The sequence below is a fragment of the Haemaphysalis longicornis genome, unplaced genomic scaffold (genome assembly GCF_048455015.1).
Source record: "Haemaphysalis longicornis isolate Haplotype H1 unplaced genomic scaffold, Haemaphysalis longicornis Haplotype H1 scaffold_9, whole genome shotgun sequence".
Classification (NCBI taxonomy): Eukaryota; Metazoa; Arthropoda; class Arachnida; order Ixodida; family Ixodidae; genus Haemaphysalis; species Haemaphysalis longicornis.
In genome coordinates this window covers 115,534,890-115,556,155 of record NW_027526460.1, presented here as the reverse complement: position 1 = coordinate 115,556,155, position 21,266 = coordinate 115,534,890, and the positions used below count along the sequence as shown (strand labels likewise).

Below are 21,266 nucleotides of genomic sequence, written 5' to 3'. Positions count from 1 at the left end.
CTAATGAATATCTCGGGAATGTTTCACCTGAGGTCGTTATAATAGCGTAACTGGAGATAAGTAGTTGGACAGGATTTAGAAAAACCGGAAAACTTGTTGGGGAGAAACTCAAACTCAAGATGAGCGGCATAAGAATGGTGCGCATTAGTAGGAAATTCTACGAATTTCTCCATAACTTTTTTGTGAATTCCCGGGGCTTGAGGGTAATTCTCAGTGCGTGCAGTGCAATGTTCCCTTCTGGGGACTTTATGCTATAGTAGGCTGCACAAAAACAAATTGAGCGTAGTGGTTCATACGGGCATGCGGCGGCTCGCTTCCTCGACCTATGTTGTGGGCCACCACGATTGCCAAACTAAATTGCTATATTTCGCTTGTCGTTCGCAAGAAATGCATCAAGCAGGAAATCATGAACCGCTTACTGCATGCAGAGACGCTCCTCATAAACGGCCGCCGTGCCTGTCCGCACAGCCCACGAAGCGGCTCGAACAGGCGCAGGTCGAGGCAGCCACACCTTGTCGCTGCTCTTCAAAATCACACTGATCGCGGAAAAAGAGGGAAAGGAAGTTCCACATTCGCGAAAGTAGATGTTAGTGTGATGAAAAATTGTGGTAGGTATTCTCATCGGCGGCGATTTTCAAACCGATGTTCAAACATCTGCCGCGATCTATGCCGACCGGCCGCGGAGGTTGGTTCCAGTACCACGGCCCATTCACGCGCGGAGCGGGAGCTGACGAAAGGGTTTTTTTTTTTACCTGCACGCAGAGGTCCGCACAGGCCATGGCAGGTACCATGATCATCGATCAAGATGCATGGCAATCACCGCGGATTCAAAGTTGCCCATACGAGAAAAAGGGTGACAGTGTTGTGAAAAATTACGTTAGGGACTGCGCAACTGCAGCAGTACCGGCGACGAAATATCTGAAGCGACGCTGAGACTAAAGTCCTCAACAACCGGCTCAAAACAAAAGAAGCCAGCTGCGAGCTGTTGGAGAAGATCCTCTTCTAAAACTATTCGCGCGCGAGTGTCTTGCCTTTGGGTACCCCAAACTTCTTGGGGGCCCCATTTCCCCATTACCCCAAATCATTAAACCGCCGCGTTTCGCCTCGTACACAGGCTCTTAAAAACTGGGATTAGCGCTTTAAAGAACAGGACACACGTAAGAGAAAATGGACAGGACTGGCGCTACAGAATGGTCTGCAAAGTTTTTAGATATGTCGACGACTTTTTGGTCTTATTTAACGATTTAGAATTAACAGCGCGTGCACAAGCTATTAACCAAGTTTTATCCACCTTTCGAATACATGGAAAAGGCTTAAAGTTCACACACGAACTACCGTTAAACGGTGTGTTACAGTTCTTAGATCTTAACTTAGAATTTCAGAAGGGCCACACCTGTTGATGTTTTTCGCCTAGGGCAAAAAAAGCTCTGATGCCGTTCAGCTCGTCACCCTCCAAGACAGTTAAGCGCGCTATTGCAGGTCTATGCCTAGAGTCTGCACTCACGAGGTCGTGTTTTCATAAAATGCACCAGTCCTTCCAAAAACAGGTGGAAAGATTGATTTTAGCAGGTTTTCCGTGCTCGGTTATTACAGCGGTTGCTGAGTCCTTGTTGCAGAAGATAAAAAGGGGCGGAAGAAAGGAAAGGGCGGATGTGGCGCGCAAGACAGTAAGGCCTGAAGTGGTGCCTTACGAGCACAAGGTTTCCCACCACATGAAGAAGGTGGCAACGAAACACGGCATCCCTGTAGTCTTTTCCGCTCCCAGGAAGCTCTCTGCCCTCTGCCCTCGCATTTCGGCCGCGCAGAAGCGAGCTTGCAACAAGAAGCACGCTAGGCCTTTTGAGAAATGCTGCACCGGCGTGGTGTACAAGATTCCGCTGTCGTGCGGGAAGGCCTATATCGGCCAGACGGGCCGGTGTATTAATGATCGAGCACGGGAACATGAATTGGCAATTAACAATGGGGAGACAGCGCACTTGCCTGCGCATTGCGCTAACTGTAAGGATTGTGTCGCACGGCTAAGTGAGATTAAGATTTTGGGCAGAAGCCGCGATGCAAACGCGCGTGAAATATTGGAGGTGTTTTACATCAAGAAATTTGGTACTGATTGTGACAGTGACACTTCCGTTGCCCTTTTTTCCTCTGAGTTGGATTTTTTATCTTGTATGACTCAGTGTTTATGGCTGCGGTTATCTATGTATTTGTTGTGATGATTGGTTGGGAGTTGTACTTCAAATAGTTCTCGCTGCGCATGATCGAGTCTGTCATTGTATAAATGCGAAGATGTAGCTTGTCAATAAATCAGTTGAAGTAGCGCCAGTCCTGTCCATTTTCTCTTACGTGTGTCCTGTTCTTTAAAGCGCTAATCCCAGTTTTTATGATCATGAACCAACTAGCCCAGCAACAAGTTTTACTAAGCTATCTTTCTTCTACAACGGGCTCTTTTTCTTTCAATTGTGTCTCCCCTTCTCCTTCTGAAGCCTACGTCTTCGCAAGCAGCATAATAACCTCAACATGCCGGGCACGTTTCTACAGCTTCTGCCTACGAAAGGGCCGGATCCCAAAGGAAGTTGCGGACATGTTTGGCCAGGTGAAGCCGTCGCCGGGGCACGCAAATCGAATATGAAGAATTTTGAGATCAGAGATGAGACGGCAGGTGCGATTTTTTCAAGACTGCCTACGCATTTTGTGCTTTAGCCTGGATCCCCCCTGGTTGGCCGTTATCAAGCTCTCCTCGTTTCGGCGGTTGATTGCCCATTTGACGGAAGACCTTTGGACGATACACATTCGGGAAGTGCTCAGTAATCTCAAAGAACGCTGCAACAGGAGCCAGGCAGGTGGTCTGGTTGTGCTGGATGATAGCCTGGAGGTGCCAGAAGAGGTTTCCAAGGTTTTAAATAATGGACGCAAGTTCAGCTATGAGCACCGCATACCTGCACACGAACTGCTAGCCCTGAACCGCCGCATCGCAAGAAAGGCGCCACAGGAGGACAAAGAACGGTGTGTGTTGGACGGTGTTGACGTGATTGCCAGGTGCGTGAAGAGTGGGCCTCCCAGTCAGAAACCTGACCCCACTAGGAAGGTGGTCGCCTTCGTTAAGGACAACAACCTGCAGCTAATACAAGTCGACAAAGAGGGAGGTTTTGTTGTCGTGCCGAGTGGGACATTCTCAGAAAAAGCGTCACAGGCCGTAAAGAAGAACTTTGTTCCGGTGAAAGCAAGTGCGACGAGGAAGAAAAGCAAGGCGTCTGCTATGTGCAAGGAGCTTCAGCTTACCAGGTTAGCGAAGTGTGTTCCTGACAGTAAAAGTAGTGCCCTAAAGGTCTTCTTCTCAGCAAAAACACACAAAGTAGATGTGCCATTCCGTACCATTGTTAGCGAGAGGGGCACTTGGCAGAAATGTGTCAGCGGCTTTCTCGTAAAACATTTGAATCAGTTAGCTGTCAAGGACCCGTACGCCACAAAGAATTCGGAACTGGTCAGTCGTTTCTTTGAAAGTGATCCCTCTGTTAGCTATGGGTTTTCAGTGGATGTAGAAGATTTGTTTATTCTGTGCCTCAGGGAGAGTTATGTGCCTGTGTAAGGGAAATTATTGACGAGAACGGTGCAGTTAAATTTCAGAATGCAGCCGGTGTGTCGGTCAATGGCTTCATTTCATTGTTGGAATTGTATCTTAAGAATACCTTCATCACTTTTGACGACGGCTTTTACCTTCAGCGACAAGGCATTTGCGTAGGTTCGTGTGTTGCTCCTGTTTTATGTAATATTATTTTAGCCTTTGTTGGTAGGGCGTTGCAAAGTGCCTTTGAAGGAGGAATGGTCTGTAAAGTTTTTAGATATGTCGACGACTTTTGGTCTTCTTTAACGATTTAGAATTAACAGCGCGTGCACAAGCTATTAACCAAGTTTTATCCACCTTTCGAATACATGGAAAAGGCTTAAAGTTCACACACGAACTACCGTTAAACGGTGTGTTACAGTTCTTAGATCTTAACTTAGAATTTCAGAAGGGCCACACCTGTTGATGTTTTTCGCCTAGGGCAAAAAAAGCTCTGATGCCGTTCAGCTCGTCACCCTCCAAGACAGTTAAGCGCGCTATTGCAGGTCTATGCCTAGAGTCTGCACTCACGAGGTCGTGTTTTCATAAAATGCACCAGTCCTTCCAAAAACAGGTGGAAAGATTGATTTTAGCAGGTTTTCCGTGCTCGGTTATTACAGCGGTTGCTGAGTCCTTGTTGCAGAAGATAAAAAGGGGCGGAAGAAAGGAAAGGGCGGATGTGGCGCGCAAGACAGTAAGGCCTGAAGTGGTGCCTTACGAGCACAAGGTTTCCCACCACATGAAGAAGGTGGCAACGAAACACGGCATCCCTGTAGTCTTTTCCGCTCCCAGGAAGCTCTCTGCCCTCTGCCCTCGCATTTCGGCCGCGCAGAAGCGAGCTTGCAACAAGAAGCACGCTAGGCCTTTTGAGAAATGCTGCACCGGCGTGGTGTACAAGATTCCGCTGTCGTGCGGGAAGGCCTATATCGGCCAGACGGGCAGGTGTATTAATGATCGAGCACGGGAACATGAATTGGCAATTAACAATGGGGAGACAGCGCACTTGCCTGCGCATTGCGCTAACTGTAAGGATTGTGTCGCACGGCTAAGTGAGATTAAGATTTTGGGCAGAAGCCACGATGAAAACGCGCGTGAAGTATTGCAGGCGTTTTACATCAAGAAATTTGGCACTGATTGTGTCAGTGACACTTTTTTTTATCTTGTATGACTTAGTGTTTATGGGCTGCGGTTATCTATGTATTGGTTGTGATGATTGGTTGGGAGTTGTCCTTCAAATAGTTCTCGCTGCGCATCATCGAGTCTGTCATTGTATAAATGCGAAGATGTAGCTTGTCAATAAATCAGTTGAAGTAGCGCCAGTCCTGTCCATTTTAAAGCAAAGCTTTTTACCTCTACCCCCCAAGGGTTCTTTCGCGACCGTTGGTGTCACCAGAAAACTCCAGCGAACAAATAAAAGAATTTACTGGCACTGCCAGGAATCGAGCCTGGAACTAATAGACTAACAAAGCGAAAGCCCATTGTCTTACCGATTTAGCTACGAGCCCACGCGAAGACTGGGAAGACAGGTGGTGTACACACCAAGCACATCTACGGGTTTACCCCCTGCGTTCTCGCTGAATGCCACGTGAAAGCGTCACGCGACCACTCACGGCCGTCTAGCGGCCCTATGCGCACCTTGCTCATGTGCTTTGAGTTACAAAAATTAAAGGAAGCTCACACCAATGCATGGCATCTCACGTTAGTACGCCAATGTGCTAAAGCCTGTGGCTTCCGGTGTTAACGTAAAAAATCACAGCTCCTTGTCGTCCGCCCTCACGCAAAATCAAGAAATACATTCAAATAATCCTTGACGGTCAGGCCATCACTCAAAGCCCCACCATCAAGATCCTGGGCCTACATCTCGGGGCTAACACCAAGAGTGACGTCTCCTTGCAGCGCCTCAAAAACAGCATCATTCAAATCATACACATGATCAGGCGAGTTGCCACCAAGAAGCGAAGCCTAAAGGAATCTGGTACCTTTTGATTAATTGAAGCTTTCGTCCTCTCGAGAGTCACTTACGTCAACCCCCTGTCTTCTTCTCGACAAGGAAAACATAGACATGCTTTATACAATGATTACAAAGGCGGTCGAGCAGGCCATTGGTCTTCTCATGAGTGCGTCCACACAGAGGCTCCTTAGCACGGGGCTCCACAACACGGTGGAAGAGCTGATAGAAGGCCATCTTTCTAAGCAGAAGGTCCGACTCAGAACTGCGGTGGGTAACCGCATGCTTCACCAGATTGGCTGGGCAGGCCAGAATGTCACTCCGTTTGACGTACTCCCACACTCTTGGCGACTAAAACTAAAGATGCTCCCTTTGCTTAGAAATATGAACCCCTCACATGACGAGGGTCACCGAAAAGCACGGGCTCAAGCGCTAAACACCACCTTCGGTGGGGATCACGCGGTTATCTACACAGACGCCTCCAAACATCGAGGGCAGCAATACGCCATCATCGTGGCTACCTCCAGAACCAACCTCCTTGCGTTTACCTCGCTTAGGACACAAGAAATGACGGCAGCACAAGAGGCAGCCATCACCTTGCCTCTCACTCATCCAGGGGTTCGGAGGGCAGTCACCGATTCCCAGCAAGCCTACTGGAATTACCAGTCGGGTTGGGTGTCCAGACCTGCACTGCGCGTGCTAAAAAAACACTCCCCAAACGGATCCATTCAGCTCATCTGGACACCCCCTCACGCTTCAATGGAGGGCAACATATACGCCCACCCAACAAGCCTGCGCTTTTACCTCCCGTGCTATGAAGCTGCACGAGGACAGTCACCCGCTTGTCACGTTCAGGGAGATCACCCAGCATTTCGCCTTCTGAGACAGACCGTACCTTCGCCTTACCCTGACCTTTCGAGAGAACAACAAACTACCCTACGGCTCATACAACCCGTGCTCCTTCCCACAGCCTAGGCGTCTTCACTTAATGTATCGGAATCGCTACGACGCTGAATGTAAATTTTGCTCAGAAGTAGGAACACTCTGCCCCGTAATCGGGGTGTGCGACTTTATCCCTGACTGCCGTCCTCTCTTTCCATCAACTACCCAACAAGAGCAATGGGAGATGCTTCTGTCCAGGCCCTGTCTACCTATCCAGCTTCAGCGGGTGGACAGAACACAGGCTGCGCGGACTGCATATGGGCCCCGCACAAGGAGGAATCACTTCCCAGGGCTGCACTCTGGGCCGCTCAGAAATAACAGAAGTATTTCTTCTTCCTTCTCCTTTTCTGCCGCAAATCTCGTCGCCTCCGTCAGCGGCACAGAGACGGAGAAGACAGATCGTCTAACACCGGGTTGTAGCTTACTTTAATTTTATAAAAAAAAGTTTCCAATCTGGCGCTACACCAATACAACTCAACCAAACACCGTTCATGCTTCATGCATTGGTTTAACCTTAACAAGAATATTTCTTTGAATTAATAAATGGTGTGGTTAAGCGCATTTGACTTCTCTCTGGTTTTGCTATTTGAAGAGCGATGTGAGTGAATTTAAGTGACGTCGCATGGGTAATCGTTATGCGTGCCGTTTACAGCTTTGCTTTACAACCACATTCACGGGGTGGATTGGCGCGATTTTTTTTTCTTACGTGTGTCCTGTTCTTTAAAGCGCTAATCCCAGTTTTTATGATCATGAACCAACTAGCCCAGCAACAAGTTTTACTATACACAGCCTCGGTTTCTGTGAGCAGTGGTGAGTTCTCGAGTTAAATGCTGGCTCACTCCAAGTAGAAGAAAGCCCACATTGCAATTACAAGTTTCCACGTCGACTTCCTAGTGAAAAGTAACCATAGGCATGCCTAAACAAGCTCTAAGGCGTTCACAACTCGCACTCATGCCGTTCATACATTGCAGAAAAGTTGTCGCGAAAATTAAACATATCAGCAGTAAAAAGTGCATGATCGTTAATCAAATCACGGCATAACTAACAAAATAGAAACATTGGACGGGAAAAAGGCACGCTGGAGCCAAACTGCAGATCGTACCAGCACTTTTAAAAATGTGCGTTGAAGCAATGGGCTCACCGTTGCCGCGCAGTCATTACCAGGCAATAGGCGCCGCACGCGCGGTGCGATCACAACTGAGCGGCACGTTTCCATCGCTGTTGCAAGCTCTTTTTTCGTAGTACACACAGCATGGTTCATGTCACGCCGCGAGTATTTCAGTGTGAATTAACAGCATACTTTTCTCGGTATCAGTTGCATTGTCTTAGGTGTTAGCTGGCTGCATACGAGGTGTGGGTCGCGATAGCCTACCTATAAGCGGTGGTGTCGCCGGGAACACGAAATTCACTGACGGCTTTACCGTATTAAACACTGCGTACGCCACTTTTTTGTGTACTTTGCATCAGAATGACGAGGAGGGGGCACATGGCAGTCACAACAACAGCAACAGAGCACACGCGGTCGCTTAAGCGCAGGAAGTGTGTTCTAGCAGACAATTTAACCCCGTGTCCTATAAGTTACGTCACTCGTACGTGGCGCCATGGTATGTTCTCGAGACTAATATGTAAAACAAGGGTGCATGTTAACATCGTTAGATTTGAGTGCGCAAGGTTGCGCCGGATATCAGGAAATTCAACAGAAAAGGGTTGGCCAAACCTCGTCGGAGGGCATAAGGTACGCATCACAGCCAATGCGAAGTCTAGGAGCGGTTTTGGTGCCACGGACACCGCGCGCCGCATAACACCTGCTTTTCCACTCAGTCGTTTAATTTAGCCGTTTCGAATTAATAGAGAAAAGGTTATGGTACTCTTGAAGTTTGTGTTATAATGTGGGAATGTGTGAGCATCATGTTGCGTTCGGTTGTGAAGCCGTATGCGTGGGTAGGTAGTTGACTTCACTGCCAGTGGGAATCGGTAAATCTATCTTGAGCTTCTGAAGGCTGCTGTCTTCCCCTCTTACCTATTCGTTTGAGTGGGCCGTTTGTCGTTTGGTATACTGACGTCGCCCTCCAAATGTAAATTTCGGCGGTGAGAAGCTTCTGACGACTGCTGTCATCGTCGCTGTCAATCCCCCTGCGTGGGTCTGTTTTTGAGCTTACCTCCAGCCTTCAAGCTAAATAACTTCATGCTTGAGCCTAACGGCTTGCCAAGTAAGGCTAAACTTATGGTACGTCAAGTTGCGGGTATTCGTTACGGCCGTCGAGCCGGCGTCACACAGCCGTTTGCAGTGCACTTGACGCGTCGCTACGACAGCCAATTGGGGCAGTGGGCCGAGCGCATACCCGAGTTCGCTGTCAATCATAATCTCGACGAGGTACTTGCAGCCAGTGGGAAGTTTGATTGCAACTACACGCAACCGATCAGATTATTTTAGGCAGGCCCTTGCTACGCGGGTATTGAACGCGTTTCTTCACCAACTAAGCATTTTTCACCTTTCGTGTTTGAAATGGAAATAGCATGAGATGAAATAAAACCGATCGCGTTAGTCTGGATCATTCCTTAATAAATACAATTAAATGACCTACAAGAATTCTAGGTGTGTTCAGAGCACAATCAATGCGCCAGTAGCATATAAAATCTTTCTTACTCGCTTGTACCACCAGATCCGTAGGCGAAAACAAGTTTGACGACGCAGCATCGCTCACGCATCTGCCAGTTGTCATGATCCATTTTCTTGATATTATAGTGCCAGCGCACACGCTCTGAAACAAAAATATATAACAGCTGAACGTAATAAGGCGGCTTCAGTATACGCAACAGTGAACGCCTGCTTTTCTTCCAATCTCTGCCGGCTGCATCTATACTTTCTTTCATTATAGTCCTGACGAGACAGCACTCAAACATCATTTTTTGTGTGTGTAAAAGGAAAAGAAAACGTGGAAATAGAAGGCGCTGAGCGATTTCAGTACCTCAACAAGGCTGGCATCACTAAAGCCCCTGAAACAATTCAGTTGTCCCAAATTCTTCCAAATTCACCTATGCATACAGAAACACATATTCTTGTCTTCGTATTGTGTGCTTTGCATATATCTGCGGGCATATGGGGTGAATTGAGTTGGAAGTTTTGCCATCAGCCTGGAGCCAAATGACGTTTCTCTACGGCATGCCGACCGTAAAGTGAACAACCGAAATTCGCGAAGGATATTTCCTCTGCTCGAAATCAAATATCATTGCCTCTAAACCAATACGGCAAAGTGGTCTGGCTAAACATAACGTGAAGTATTTTAACTGGTTTTTTAGCTCCTTCTACGGTATGTAATTTCCACGGCCACCAAAACAGCCCTGGTGAATCGCCACGCTTCACTAGAATACAGCTTTGGTTGTGTTTTCACATGACGGCAAACGAACAGAAGAAAAAAGAAATTTGAAATGTGACCGAAATAATATACGTACGCGCACGCACACGCGCGTGCACACGCACACGCATGCACACACACTAACACATAGCATACCCCGACCGTTAACTCGATAGCTGACATAGTAAAGAAACAAAAACTAAGACACTGACATCTGCCCATGTACGTTTTACTCCTAAAGAACAATACTCACCCCTGCTATCCGCTCGAAGCTATTTACCCAGCGGCCGAAGAGAGGATGACAGTGCTTGAACACTTGGACGGGGTGTATCTAAAGTGTGTTAACCTATTTACGCACGGCTTTTTCGACTGGGGATGGAGACGAGCGCAGCGGCCTTAGTGATGCCAGGCATGACTGTCTTCTGGGCTGCTTAGCCCTACGGTGTCGCTGAGAACAGCGAAGTGTACCTCAACCAAGTTGGCCTTAAGAAAATTAATAATTTTGAATGAGAGTGGCGTACAGTTCTTTCAACAAACTCCAAGCCAGCACTACAAATTTTGCACCATAGGGTTCCTAGAGACAGAACCTGGCAGTACTGCCTACGTCTCCAACAGAAATGGAATAAAAATGGCCTTAGTGTTCCCGTCCAGCGGTTCTTGTTAAGTGCAAGAAAGCTAGAAAACGACAGCGCCGACAATGTGGCCCGAGGAGTAATTTCATATCCTCGTTTTTTCACAAGATTTTCTTATTGACTGATAGATTCATGGTTGTTTGACGCCTAAAGTTAACTTCACATGGAGCTTTGGATACTGGTTCTGGTCTCGTGGGCTCACCACACCCCGGTCCGCTAGGATGGATGGTCCCGTTGGTTGTCGAAAATAAGTTGACGTGCTTATGCATTGCTCCAAAACAGTAGATACCACTGGCGGGAGCGTAGATGGACACGCTGAAAGTTTTGTACTACGCAATCTTTATATTTTGGGTACAGTTACGGCATCCAACATGTTTGTTGCTACACAATCACTGCATCTTCCACAAATTTTGCTCTGTACATGGCTTCCTATTTAAGTTCTCTACAGGATATTCGCGACATTAGTATGGTCTTTGTAAGTTTAGCTTACAAAGTGAGAAAGTCTCTTTAAACCCGTCTTTGCTTGAGGACTCACGTACCTTATTGCGGCAACTAGTTTTTTCGTTTTTTCGTGATTTATCGCATTCCGTTTTTGGAACACGTTGTCAAGTAATCTTTGTAGGAGTATTCGGATAAACATTTTTGCATTATTTTCTTCGCCGTCATGCTGTTTGTTGAACCGCTTTTCCAGGGCCAATTATATGCAACAAACCACCGCGTATAATCACACCACACGTGCACAAACGCAGACGTGTACAAAATTATGGTGTGATTATATGCAGTGGTTTATTTATTGTTAGGTAGCGATCTTGCCTGGTGCTAGATTTTAATGTAGGTAAGTGATGACAATGGCTTTTATTGTATGTATATATGTATGTCTCGTCGTACGATTAAACGTTTCAGTCACTAGTAGCACTCTGTCTTGTGTTTTTCCTGTTTAGTTTAGTTTAGTGTGCACTTTGTCCATCATGAATCTATACCAACACGCCCATCTCGTTGCTCTTCTTAATAACTACCGCTACCCGAGATAATATACAGACCAAATGCTGCAAATGTAATGACACGTCATACCAGCCCCTATGCTATGTGGGCTTTCCCGCAGGCAGTTCCAGATGTGCGCAGAATAAATCTGGTGGACAAACGGTAAATAGTGTTGCATAGATATGACCGAACTGGTCAAAGTTTCGCCATCAAGCTGTGCGAGGATTCTGGTACAGCTCAAGGGCCCTCAGACAACTTTTATGATCACCATCGTCTCTCGATGAAGTTATTTCTCGGTCTCGTTGTTTATGGAGCAGAACAGCAGTGAAACAAGTTCAGTGTGCATGAAAGTATCGTCCTGGTAAATGCTTTCCAGAGCCTGCGATACTAGGATGAGTACTTTAGAAATACAAGAAAGGACCGACGTCAAGTATGAATACGACTAAATAAGACGAATAACCTTGCACATCTGTAATCAGAATTGTGAATATTGCCCCAAGATTTTCACTGTCCTCATTGCGTGAACTGTGACCTCCTTCTCTCCCCTGTTCCTTACTCGCCCCAGGGACTCATTGTCTCTCCTTTCAATAAAAAGTTTCACTCACTCCGGGATCAGAATGTTACAAAAACTGAAAATACGGAAAATCTGTGATCAGAAGCGAACGGAGAGAGTATAAAAAGTTTATCGGGTTGTGGACGTTGGTACTACCTGTGCCTGTGAGAGTGATCAGACGCCCTGTAGCACCGATGAGGTGCACTAACATTTTAACGCCGTTCCTGGGTCCAGAAAACATGTCATACCCTCCATTAGGAAGGTCGGAAGACTGCGCCTCATTGGCCAAGAGCAAGCCAGTGTACTCTGAGGGCGCGAAAGTTACCAATACCAATAGCTGCCCGCCTTTCCGTTTGAAAGCACGTTCCAAGGTGTGGCCGGGAGCTAAGACGCACGATCGCCTTTGTGAACCGCACAACAGTGCTTTATGCGCTACACGCTCAAATCTTTGTCCACCGACCGTGTGTTGAGAAATAACTGAATTTACTTCCTGCAGGTACTTTGTGTAAGTCTTTGAACATCCAATGATGTACCAATTCATGCGATACATTCCAAACCTGTAGTGGTTGCAAGCACGTGCTAATCGTTATCATAGGACAATACGTCACATGCTTGAGTGGGGAGCCGCCTTGTGGAAGCACCATTTTCCTGCCGGCTAACCATGTCCACGCCTTCCCCCAGAGTGGTCGTCGTACTCATTGTACTTCCTTTTAGGCATAAACAGGGATTTCTTCCTCCACAAGGCACGTGTGGAAACTCTGTCGCTTCTTACACATGCCTTTTTCAAAGACCTAACAACTGAGACGGCCAGTCGTATCTGAACAAATACGATAAGGGTTCAGGGAGTGCCTTCAACAACAACGAAAAAGTGTTCTTAGGGAAATTAATGAGAAAGTTCCTAGTAGCGCTGGTATTTAGGGCAGTTCTTAGTTGTTTCACCTGTTCAGCGTCCGTAGACGCTGAATTCACCCGCAGCATTCCTCACCATCCTTACAAAGCCATTCACGGAATATGGATGGCTAGCGGTGCTACTGCAGGACCGTACACGGAGGAGCTCGCTAGATCATCTTAATTGATTGCAGCACTCTTTAGGTTTCTAGTATGGGACATTGTCCCTGTGAAAATCTTTGCTGCAGCCTGTTTACTTTATCGGACTTTGCCTTGAGGCTCCATTACGCGGGTATAATGCAATGCTTCAGTACAAAATAAATTGTAATATAGAGAGGTTTTGGGCAACAAATAAATAAACGTATTTATTGAGAATGTAACTTTGCGGGTGGCATCTTCTCATGCTGCATGAAAGCGGACACATTTTTTGTCGTTACTTTTCTCTCTGTATACCTGCTCATTCGCACCATCTAAGTAACCTCGCTGTTGTGTATAGAGTGTTGTTCCCTGCGAACGCAGTCGGTAACACGGGATTGATTGATTGATCGATTTTGGGGGTTTTATGCACAGGAGCTGAACTTTTGCTATGAGGCGCGCTGTGGTGAAGGGCTTGGGATTGGTTATGGCAAATTGAGAATCTTAACGTGCGCCGTAATGTCGAAATCTCGAAAGCATTTTTGCTTCTCTCAGAAAAGCGGCTGTCGCGGCCGGGAATAAAAAAGCTGCTACAGCTAGGCTCAGCTAACCCTGGATCGGGAAAAAAGAAAGCTTGGTTAACCTGGTGAAGCCTTGCTTTCACTTAGTTAACCTTTGATTTAGCTGTAATCGCTATGTTATTCTTCCAAAGCCTGTCTTTCTACGCTTGTGGTCCCGCTTTCGGCGTTTTTCGAGCCAAATGGCTCGCCAGCTCATATTTGCGGAGTGGTCAGTCTCCGCTTGCCACGGACGGATTAAAGAAGCTCCCGCGCAACGCTCAAAGAATACCGGCCTGCCTCGCTCCCATTCGTGCATGAGCTCGCATGTGCGCAGCGAGTCACATGGTCAGGCGCGCTAACCAGCTGCGGAGAACGCATGCGCAAGCCGGCAGCGGTGGCGGGGGTGGCGAAAAGCGGCCGTGGGCGGAGGTCGGCCTAATGAGTCACGCGACGCATTGCCAAAGATACGTCGCAGCTTCGGTAAATCAAGGTCAAATTTACCACAGCGGTGAGACTTCTCGACGAGATTAGCGAAGATGTGCTCTAAAACCGCTTCCTTTCGGCTCAGGAGGTAATAAACTAAATTAGTAGCCGACCTATGAGACACTAGTCGTACTTAAAGTACACGGATAAAACGAGATGTCAAGACCGGTGTTTGTCCTCTCTGAGCTGCTATCAGGGTTGTCCGCCGCACTGCGAACACCACTGTCGTCAGGAAGGAAACATTTTAGCAGACGTTTCTTGATTCACATTGAAACAGCGCGGTTGAAATGAGCAACGACGGGATGTTACGCGGTTTAGCGTCTGTCCGGTGTAGTCTCTCCTATTCGGCTTATTTGACTGCGCTGTTGAATAGTCGCTCACTGTATTCACTTGTTCTCCTTGCAAGAGTAGAGACTGGCCGGTGCAAGTTAGCTTGTGTAATTCCAAGTAACCGGGCACTGTTCCAGCTCTCTTGTTTTACCGAACCGACAGAATTTAAAAGGGATGAAGTAAGCGCACAGAAGCTACATGAAGTACAAAGCGCTGGTCGATTCAAACGGCTAGTCTCGGGCTCAGCTCTATTCCCAAAGCTATTACCCCACGTAGGCCATAATCATGGGTTGAAAACCTGGGCGAGGACAAATGTTTTTTATCCGCGAAAATTCAGATAACATGCTAGGCATTTCAAGTGGACGTGGAAGGTCTACTTCAAGGGAATATACTCTGCCTCCGGATCGAGATTAATCTGGTCGGCTAAAGACGAGCATAGGTGGCCGTCGTTAAATCGAATTCATAAATTAGAGCGGCCTATGTTTATGTTACAGCGCAAGGCTGTAGAGAAGCGTATAATCATGAGCGCAACCCTATTGATGACGTTCAAGGGATCTATAGATCTCTACGAGTAGCCAAAGCGATGCAGTGGTTCAGCTTCTAACAAGGTAGAGTGTGGGGCGTGACATCGGAACATGTTATTTACGGCAGTCTGGGTGCCGGTGGCAGAATCCAACCACACAAAATCAGAGTATGCTGCCAGACCCACTGCATACTGATTGGGTGTAGGTTACATGAATAAATATTGCTCGTAGAGCACAAACTTCTTACAGGACGGCGTGGTAATGGCGTCGCACCTGGTCGGATAAATGTGGAGACGAGTGCCTTTTGAATGATGCTAGAAGACATGTTCTTTAGCTTAGATTTTTTGGTAAAACTTACCGAGATGCCCTTCTTGTGGATTGTTACCAACCAAGGCCATAACCGGAGTCTGTCCGTTTCTTCTGCAATGGTGAAGGAGTATTCATAGATCCGCTCCAGTAACTTGTCGTAAGGTGTCGGGGCTGTCATACCGCATAAACTATAGCCTGAAAAACAAGTGGGCGTAAAGTGCTTAACAGATAAATTATATACGCAGGATGCCTTCACGAGCACCCAGGCTGTTTTTTCAGTTTTAGCGTGTGCACCCGTGTTCGCGTTCTTTTGTTGCATGTAAAAAGTAAATAGGCAGTGTTCAATTTTATGAAGTATTGTGGGGTACGAGTGATGGGAAAGTATTTCCGTTTATATGTGGAACTATGCTGGAACCATGCAGGGCACAAGTTATAGCGGGACTTTACAGAGCGAGGCAGTGGTGTAGACACAAAACTACGCGTTAAAGACTTATTAGCAGAAATTAGGAAGACGACATGGGTGTGGGCACGGCATTTAATGCGAAGGAAAGATAACCGTTGCTACAGTGGATCCCTAGAGAAGGAAAGCGTGACAAGGGGTGGGAGAAAGTTAGATGGGCAGAGCAGATCAAGAAGTTCGGGGGAATTGGAGGTCTACGGGAGAGGCCTTTGCTGTGCAGTGGGCGTATACAGGCTGATGATGATGATGATAATAAAGCTTCGAGTATCGCAAGGACATTTCCTTCCTTATAGGACATACTGCTGATTGGGATATCTACCACAGTTATTTCATGCGGGGGCGCGGACTTTCTTTTGTAGAGATGTCGTCAGCTGCTGGGCGCGTAGTCGAGTCTTCGTTTGTCTTAATAACGCAATTTTCTGCTTATCTATATCAAGGTGTGGAGTGGAGAAAAAGCGGTAGGTTCGGAGCAATGGGGTGGCACCACCGACTTCGGCTTGGAACAAGGTTTACAAATAAAGCCTCATTGAACAGTGCGTTGGACTAGAAGGTTGTACGCATTTTGCTTTTTCTCTGCGAATTATAATAATCAAGGTTGTGTTGTATCTGTCATGAAGGTGTATGTATTTATAGGTGCAGGACATGTGCCAGTCGCTATATATACATTTCCCTACAAACCCGATTCCTAGCTTTGCTGGAGCAAGACTGGTTAATCTCGAGAACAGCACTTCAGACAAACGGAGAGACTGGGAGCCCGATTTTTTTATTCATAGGGCCATCTGTGGGTGGCCATCTTATGACAGCACAGGCTCTCACGAGGTAAGTGAGAGGTAGGGTAAAATGCAATATTCAGGAAAAGGAAGATATGAGAAATTGTTGGCAAAAGAGTCATCTTGACAGAGGCAGTCTAGAAGTAGGTGGTAGTCTATGGAGTGATACTCGCCCTTCAGTATACGCCAGCCGAATGATCATGAGCATGATCGGGACATGAACACAAGTAATTATTATGCACCTGTGCTTCATAGCCTGCAACATTTTATAAACGGTGGGGCGACTGACAAGCTTTTCCAGGTTTCATAAACGTTAGTATCTCTTCACTGCTTTTTCTCAGGTAGCAAATAATTGTGGTCTTTTTGTAGAGCGCCCCTCTTAAATTTTACCGTCTGCTTGCCGGCGTTTAGGCAGGAACGTAGCTTATCAGCGTAAGCTAGCTAACATTCTTTCGAGCTTAAAAGGTATAAAAACATTTTTAATAATTGATCATTTATATCGCTCCATTTCTACAATAAATAGGGCCTACTACTTAAGCTAAGAATCACGTTTTTCTAGCACATGCGACGTATAACTTGAAAATAGTTTGAGAATGGCAGCTTTGAGTGCGCTTACGGGAATTGTGTGCGTGGTTGCCGAGCGTTATGCACTGATTTTGCGCATGCCAGATTAACATGGCGAGAAAAAAGACCAAAGAATAACGATACATGAGTATTTACTGGGAGGACCACGGATTGAGTGACAGAGCTTCGATAGCATAGCCTCAAACAACGGTTAAAAGCAACAACGCTGCGAATGTTGTGTGCGAGTACCCCGACAACAGCGTTTAAACTAAGGCCGTACTTCCGTGAGCGATCTCGAGATGGGGTCATGAACGGCTCTCTCACTGTTAATGGAGTGACTTGGAAAGTAAAAATAACTACAACTTTATGCTTAGCTTATAAAATGTGCTCAGCAGCCAAGGCAAACAGTGTATCCCTACCCGCAGAGAACCAAAACGTTTTTTTCCCGTTACATGTATTGAGAATGGTGGTGGTGCTAGTTGCTTTATTTGATCAGGTGGTGTTAAACTGGCAAGATGTGCCGGCAATCGCTCGGCGCGAGCAACACCTAATCAGTCAATAGTATCGTTTCTTCACCAGGAGTCTCGCAGTTCAGTCTCCAGAAGGAAGCTATAAAGAAGGCGTTGCACGTCCCTCCGCAACACCCAATGTCCCTTTGGAAAGACGATGTGTTCCTGTGTGTCTGCCAACTTTTGCATCACTGAGAGGCATCACTGAGAGCATTGCCATCCATTCTACAGCATGCTGTGGGCAACACACTACGCAGTTCTCCCTTAGCACTGCACATCAGGAACACAGAGGTGATCACACGAGCCCCCCTTTGAATAGCCAAGCTTTGATGTTCCCTCAGCCCGATGGGATGCGGTACAGTAAAGTTGCCTCCGATCTTGTAAGTCACTTTGTGACGCTTTGTGCAGGCTGATAATGAGGAACTCCAAAAACTTGAAAGGGTCGACTACTGTCCTCCTGAAGTCGTTCCAGTGATTGCGGTGACCAGTAGAAACTTAAACAGTCAATGCAAATGACAGCCATTCCGTGCCATCTGATAAGCGGTATCGTTGCCCTTGACGTAAACATGGAAGGAATCAATTGAAACCGCAAAAGAAAATCCTTGCTGCTGAGTTCTTGCATAAGATGCAAGCAACGCTGACAGACCCTTTTCGTGGGGATCCCAATCTGCAAAATTTGCATCGCTGCCTTTCAATCTGTCAGAATTGATTGATGGATTGAAGGGTTTGACGCACCGACGCAACGCAGCTGATGAGGCGCGCCATAGTGGAGGTCTTTGGAATAGTTTCGACCATGTGGGGATCTTTAACGGGCGCCAAAATCTCCTACACAGGGGCGTTTTTGCCCTTCACCTCCATTAGAAACGTAGCCGCCGCGTCCGTGTCAGGATTACCACTTCCTGCGAATTGTACGACTTAAGTTTACCGAAAGCAGCTGTGATGCAATACACTGCAGGACACTGCACGACCCAGTCTTCCGCCCAGGAAACCTGCGTGTCTTGAATGACCTACGCCACTGTATTAGCCCTTCCCTGCTTTTTTACTGAGCCATCCGTAAAATTTGAAAGTGGTTCGGGTAAGTGTTGTTCAAGTGTTCAAGATGAAAAATCTGGCAGCTTCCACTGGTGTGTCTCTCTTCACTCACATGTGAGAAACGTGTAGCTGGCAACATAGGGTCTCAAATTACCACGGTGGCATTAAGGTCTCAGTTTTTCATCACCGCTAATGTCACAAAATTATCAGACTGTTAAGAGAATTGTGCGCGTGAGAGATCATCCATGTGCGAAAGCGCCTTAAAATTGCTCTTTCAGCATCGCCTTCCCCTAGACGCATTATCTACGTCAGTAACGTCTGCGACTCCAACAAGCGGAGTGTACAAAACTGGCTCCCGGTATTAGCATCTCGTTTACCGCTCCCTGAGGAACTCCAATTGCTGCCCTCAGCCCTTTCCTGTGCAACATTTCAAGGCACTCGCACTGGACTCCGAAGGGGAAATCAGGGACAGCTGACAAAGAATACGACTTAAAGTCAGTACTTGGTGCAGAAAATCATGGACGCCGGGTGATACCTCACCTAGCTCCAGAGCTTTTCCTCAAAATATTGGCACGGGGAATCAGAGCCGAACCAGACGCATCCAGTGAGTGCCGCGCTAACACAGTCTGCTGTCCAATGGGGCACCAAGGAACCACACGTGATTGGCTTCAGGGATAGACAGGCACCCCAATGTTAAATTACCAAGGGCGGACCATCGACGCCTCCCAGGAAAAAGAACAAAACAGAGAACACCCGACACGGAGCACTTTCCTTAAAATCGCCTCACAATGATTTTTCTTCATCTGCCGCACAAACGCCAGCGATAGCAACATGCTCACCAAATCGCCGTCCTTTTTCCTTGCTACCGAAAATTGTCGAGGAACACGGCGCATGTCCGGCTTTGGATTTAACAACATACATAAGGTTTTTCCAGGTGTACACATGGATGCCAGGCTTGGATCGGGGCCTTAACAACAAACTACAGTTAAACACTGCTAACACAAAAATTAATTACAAGAATCACCTAAGCCAAACATTTTAATTGTGCACATAGGGTAATCGCCAATAATTCGCTTTCGGTGGTGGTGGTGGAAAAACGTTGTTATTCGAGCCGACCAAAAAAGAAAAAGAAAAGGAAGGTGGGTAGCCTTTTCTCAGTTCAGAAAGCCGGGAGCGACAGCTGCTGCTCTAGCCCGGGAGATGAGGTGTTCCTGAGTGCCGAGCTGTGAGCTAGGCAGCCTGCCCTCCCAACGCTCCGGGGTGGGGGAAGGGAGGGGCTTAGGGTGGTCAGCGCATGCCCTTACAAGATGGTACGTATTGGGAGTATAGCAGGTCGGGCAGTTCTTAGGTATGTAGTGGGGGATATACCATGTTAAGAATAAGGGTGTTAAAAAATGTTTCCGTCCGGAGTCAGCGACTAATTCGCGCGTCGCAAGTGTTGAGGGAGGGATAAGAAGCTGGATAGTGGTGGCGGCTCTGACGGAAGTGGTGCAGTATATTGGTGTAGCGACTGGAAACGGGAAGGTTGGAGGACGGTGCTGCCAATTCGCCCGCCGCCGATGGGAATTCCCAGAGTGCGATACCGCGGGCAGAGGCGTGCGCCGCCTCATTCCCTGGGAGTCCGGCCTGACCTGGGTTCCATACAATTTCGATGTACGGCAAGGACTTTATTGTCTGGAGAAGCTTGAGGGCGGGAGATGAAATGCATCCGGTCAGAAAGTTCTAGCAAGATTTCTGTGAGTCGGTAAGGATGTTTACATAGCCGGTAGGTGCTGTGGTGGCGGCGAAGGCTATGACTGTCTCTTCGGCAGTAGTGGTGTTGGTATAAGCGATGGTGGCGAATGTCAGGATAGAGCCTTCAGCACAGAGGGCAACCATTGCATGGACTGTTCGGTTTGAGTAGGTGGCGACATTCCTGTATCGGGTGCCGCGGTCGTTGGAGTATCGTTTCCTAGGACAGGAACGCGTGCTTGTCTTCTATCCACGTGGTAAGTAGGGTGCACAGGGCGCGGAATTGGCGAGACCTTGATGTGTGCGCGGATTTGGGGGGAAATGCGTTCTGGTACGTCCAATGAAGTAGCAACGGAACGACCCAGGTGTGTCAAAACGGTGTGACCCGTGGGGGTGATGGATTGTCGAGCGAGCTGGCCGACTTGCTGTGCTTCTAGGACTTCAGAAAGTGTACTGCGGAGGCCGAGTCGGAGTAGGTGCATCGCAGGAGTGAATGCAGGGGGTCCAAGAGCGATTTTGTATGTTTTGCGAAGTAGCGCGTCGAGCTTGGAGTGTTCTTTTGGTTTCAGTTGGACGTACGATGCGCCACATTTGATGCGAGTTATCAGAACAGCACGAATAAGTTGGCAGGTGTCTTTCTCTCGGAGGCCGTGGTGCTGGATGCAAACTCTTCGGATGAGGTGCGTAAGCTGCGTGACAGCGGATAGATTTGCGGAAGAAGGGCGGCTCCCGAACGGTCGGCTTGCAAGGGAACGCCGAAAATTTGAAGAGTGGACACCTGCAGCACGTGAACGGAGGATATGGTGACGGACGGGTCAGAGGTTGGTTGGGGAGGACGGCCGCGTGTGCGTGCGCGGAGAACAAGTAATGCAGATTTTTGGGGTTCACAGGTGAGGCCTTGGCGTTGTAGATATTCAAGCATGCAGTCGATTGCTTGTAGTGTATTGTGTATTGTCTTGCT

At 47.5% G+C, this 21,266-nt stretch overlaps 1 protein-coding gene across 2 annotated transcripts in view; it reads right to left on the bottom strand.

The window, feature by feature from the left end:
• Positions 1-21,266, bottom strand: part of LOC144151590 (uncharacterized) — a 351,916-nt gene that overhangs the window by 19,034 nt on the left and 311,616 nt on the right. For both annotated transcript variants that reach the window (XM_077682697.1, XM_077682698.1), the window contains 2 exons: positions 15,289-15,434; positions 9,136-9,250 (listed from right to left, as the gene is read on the bottom strand). In XM_077682697.1, the coding sequence (XP_077538823.1) occupies positions 9,136-9,250; positions 15,289-15,434 (261 nt within the window). The remainder of the gene's footprint in view (positions 1-9,135; positions 9,251-15,288; positions 15,435-21,266) is intronic.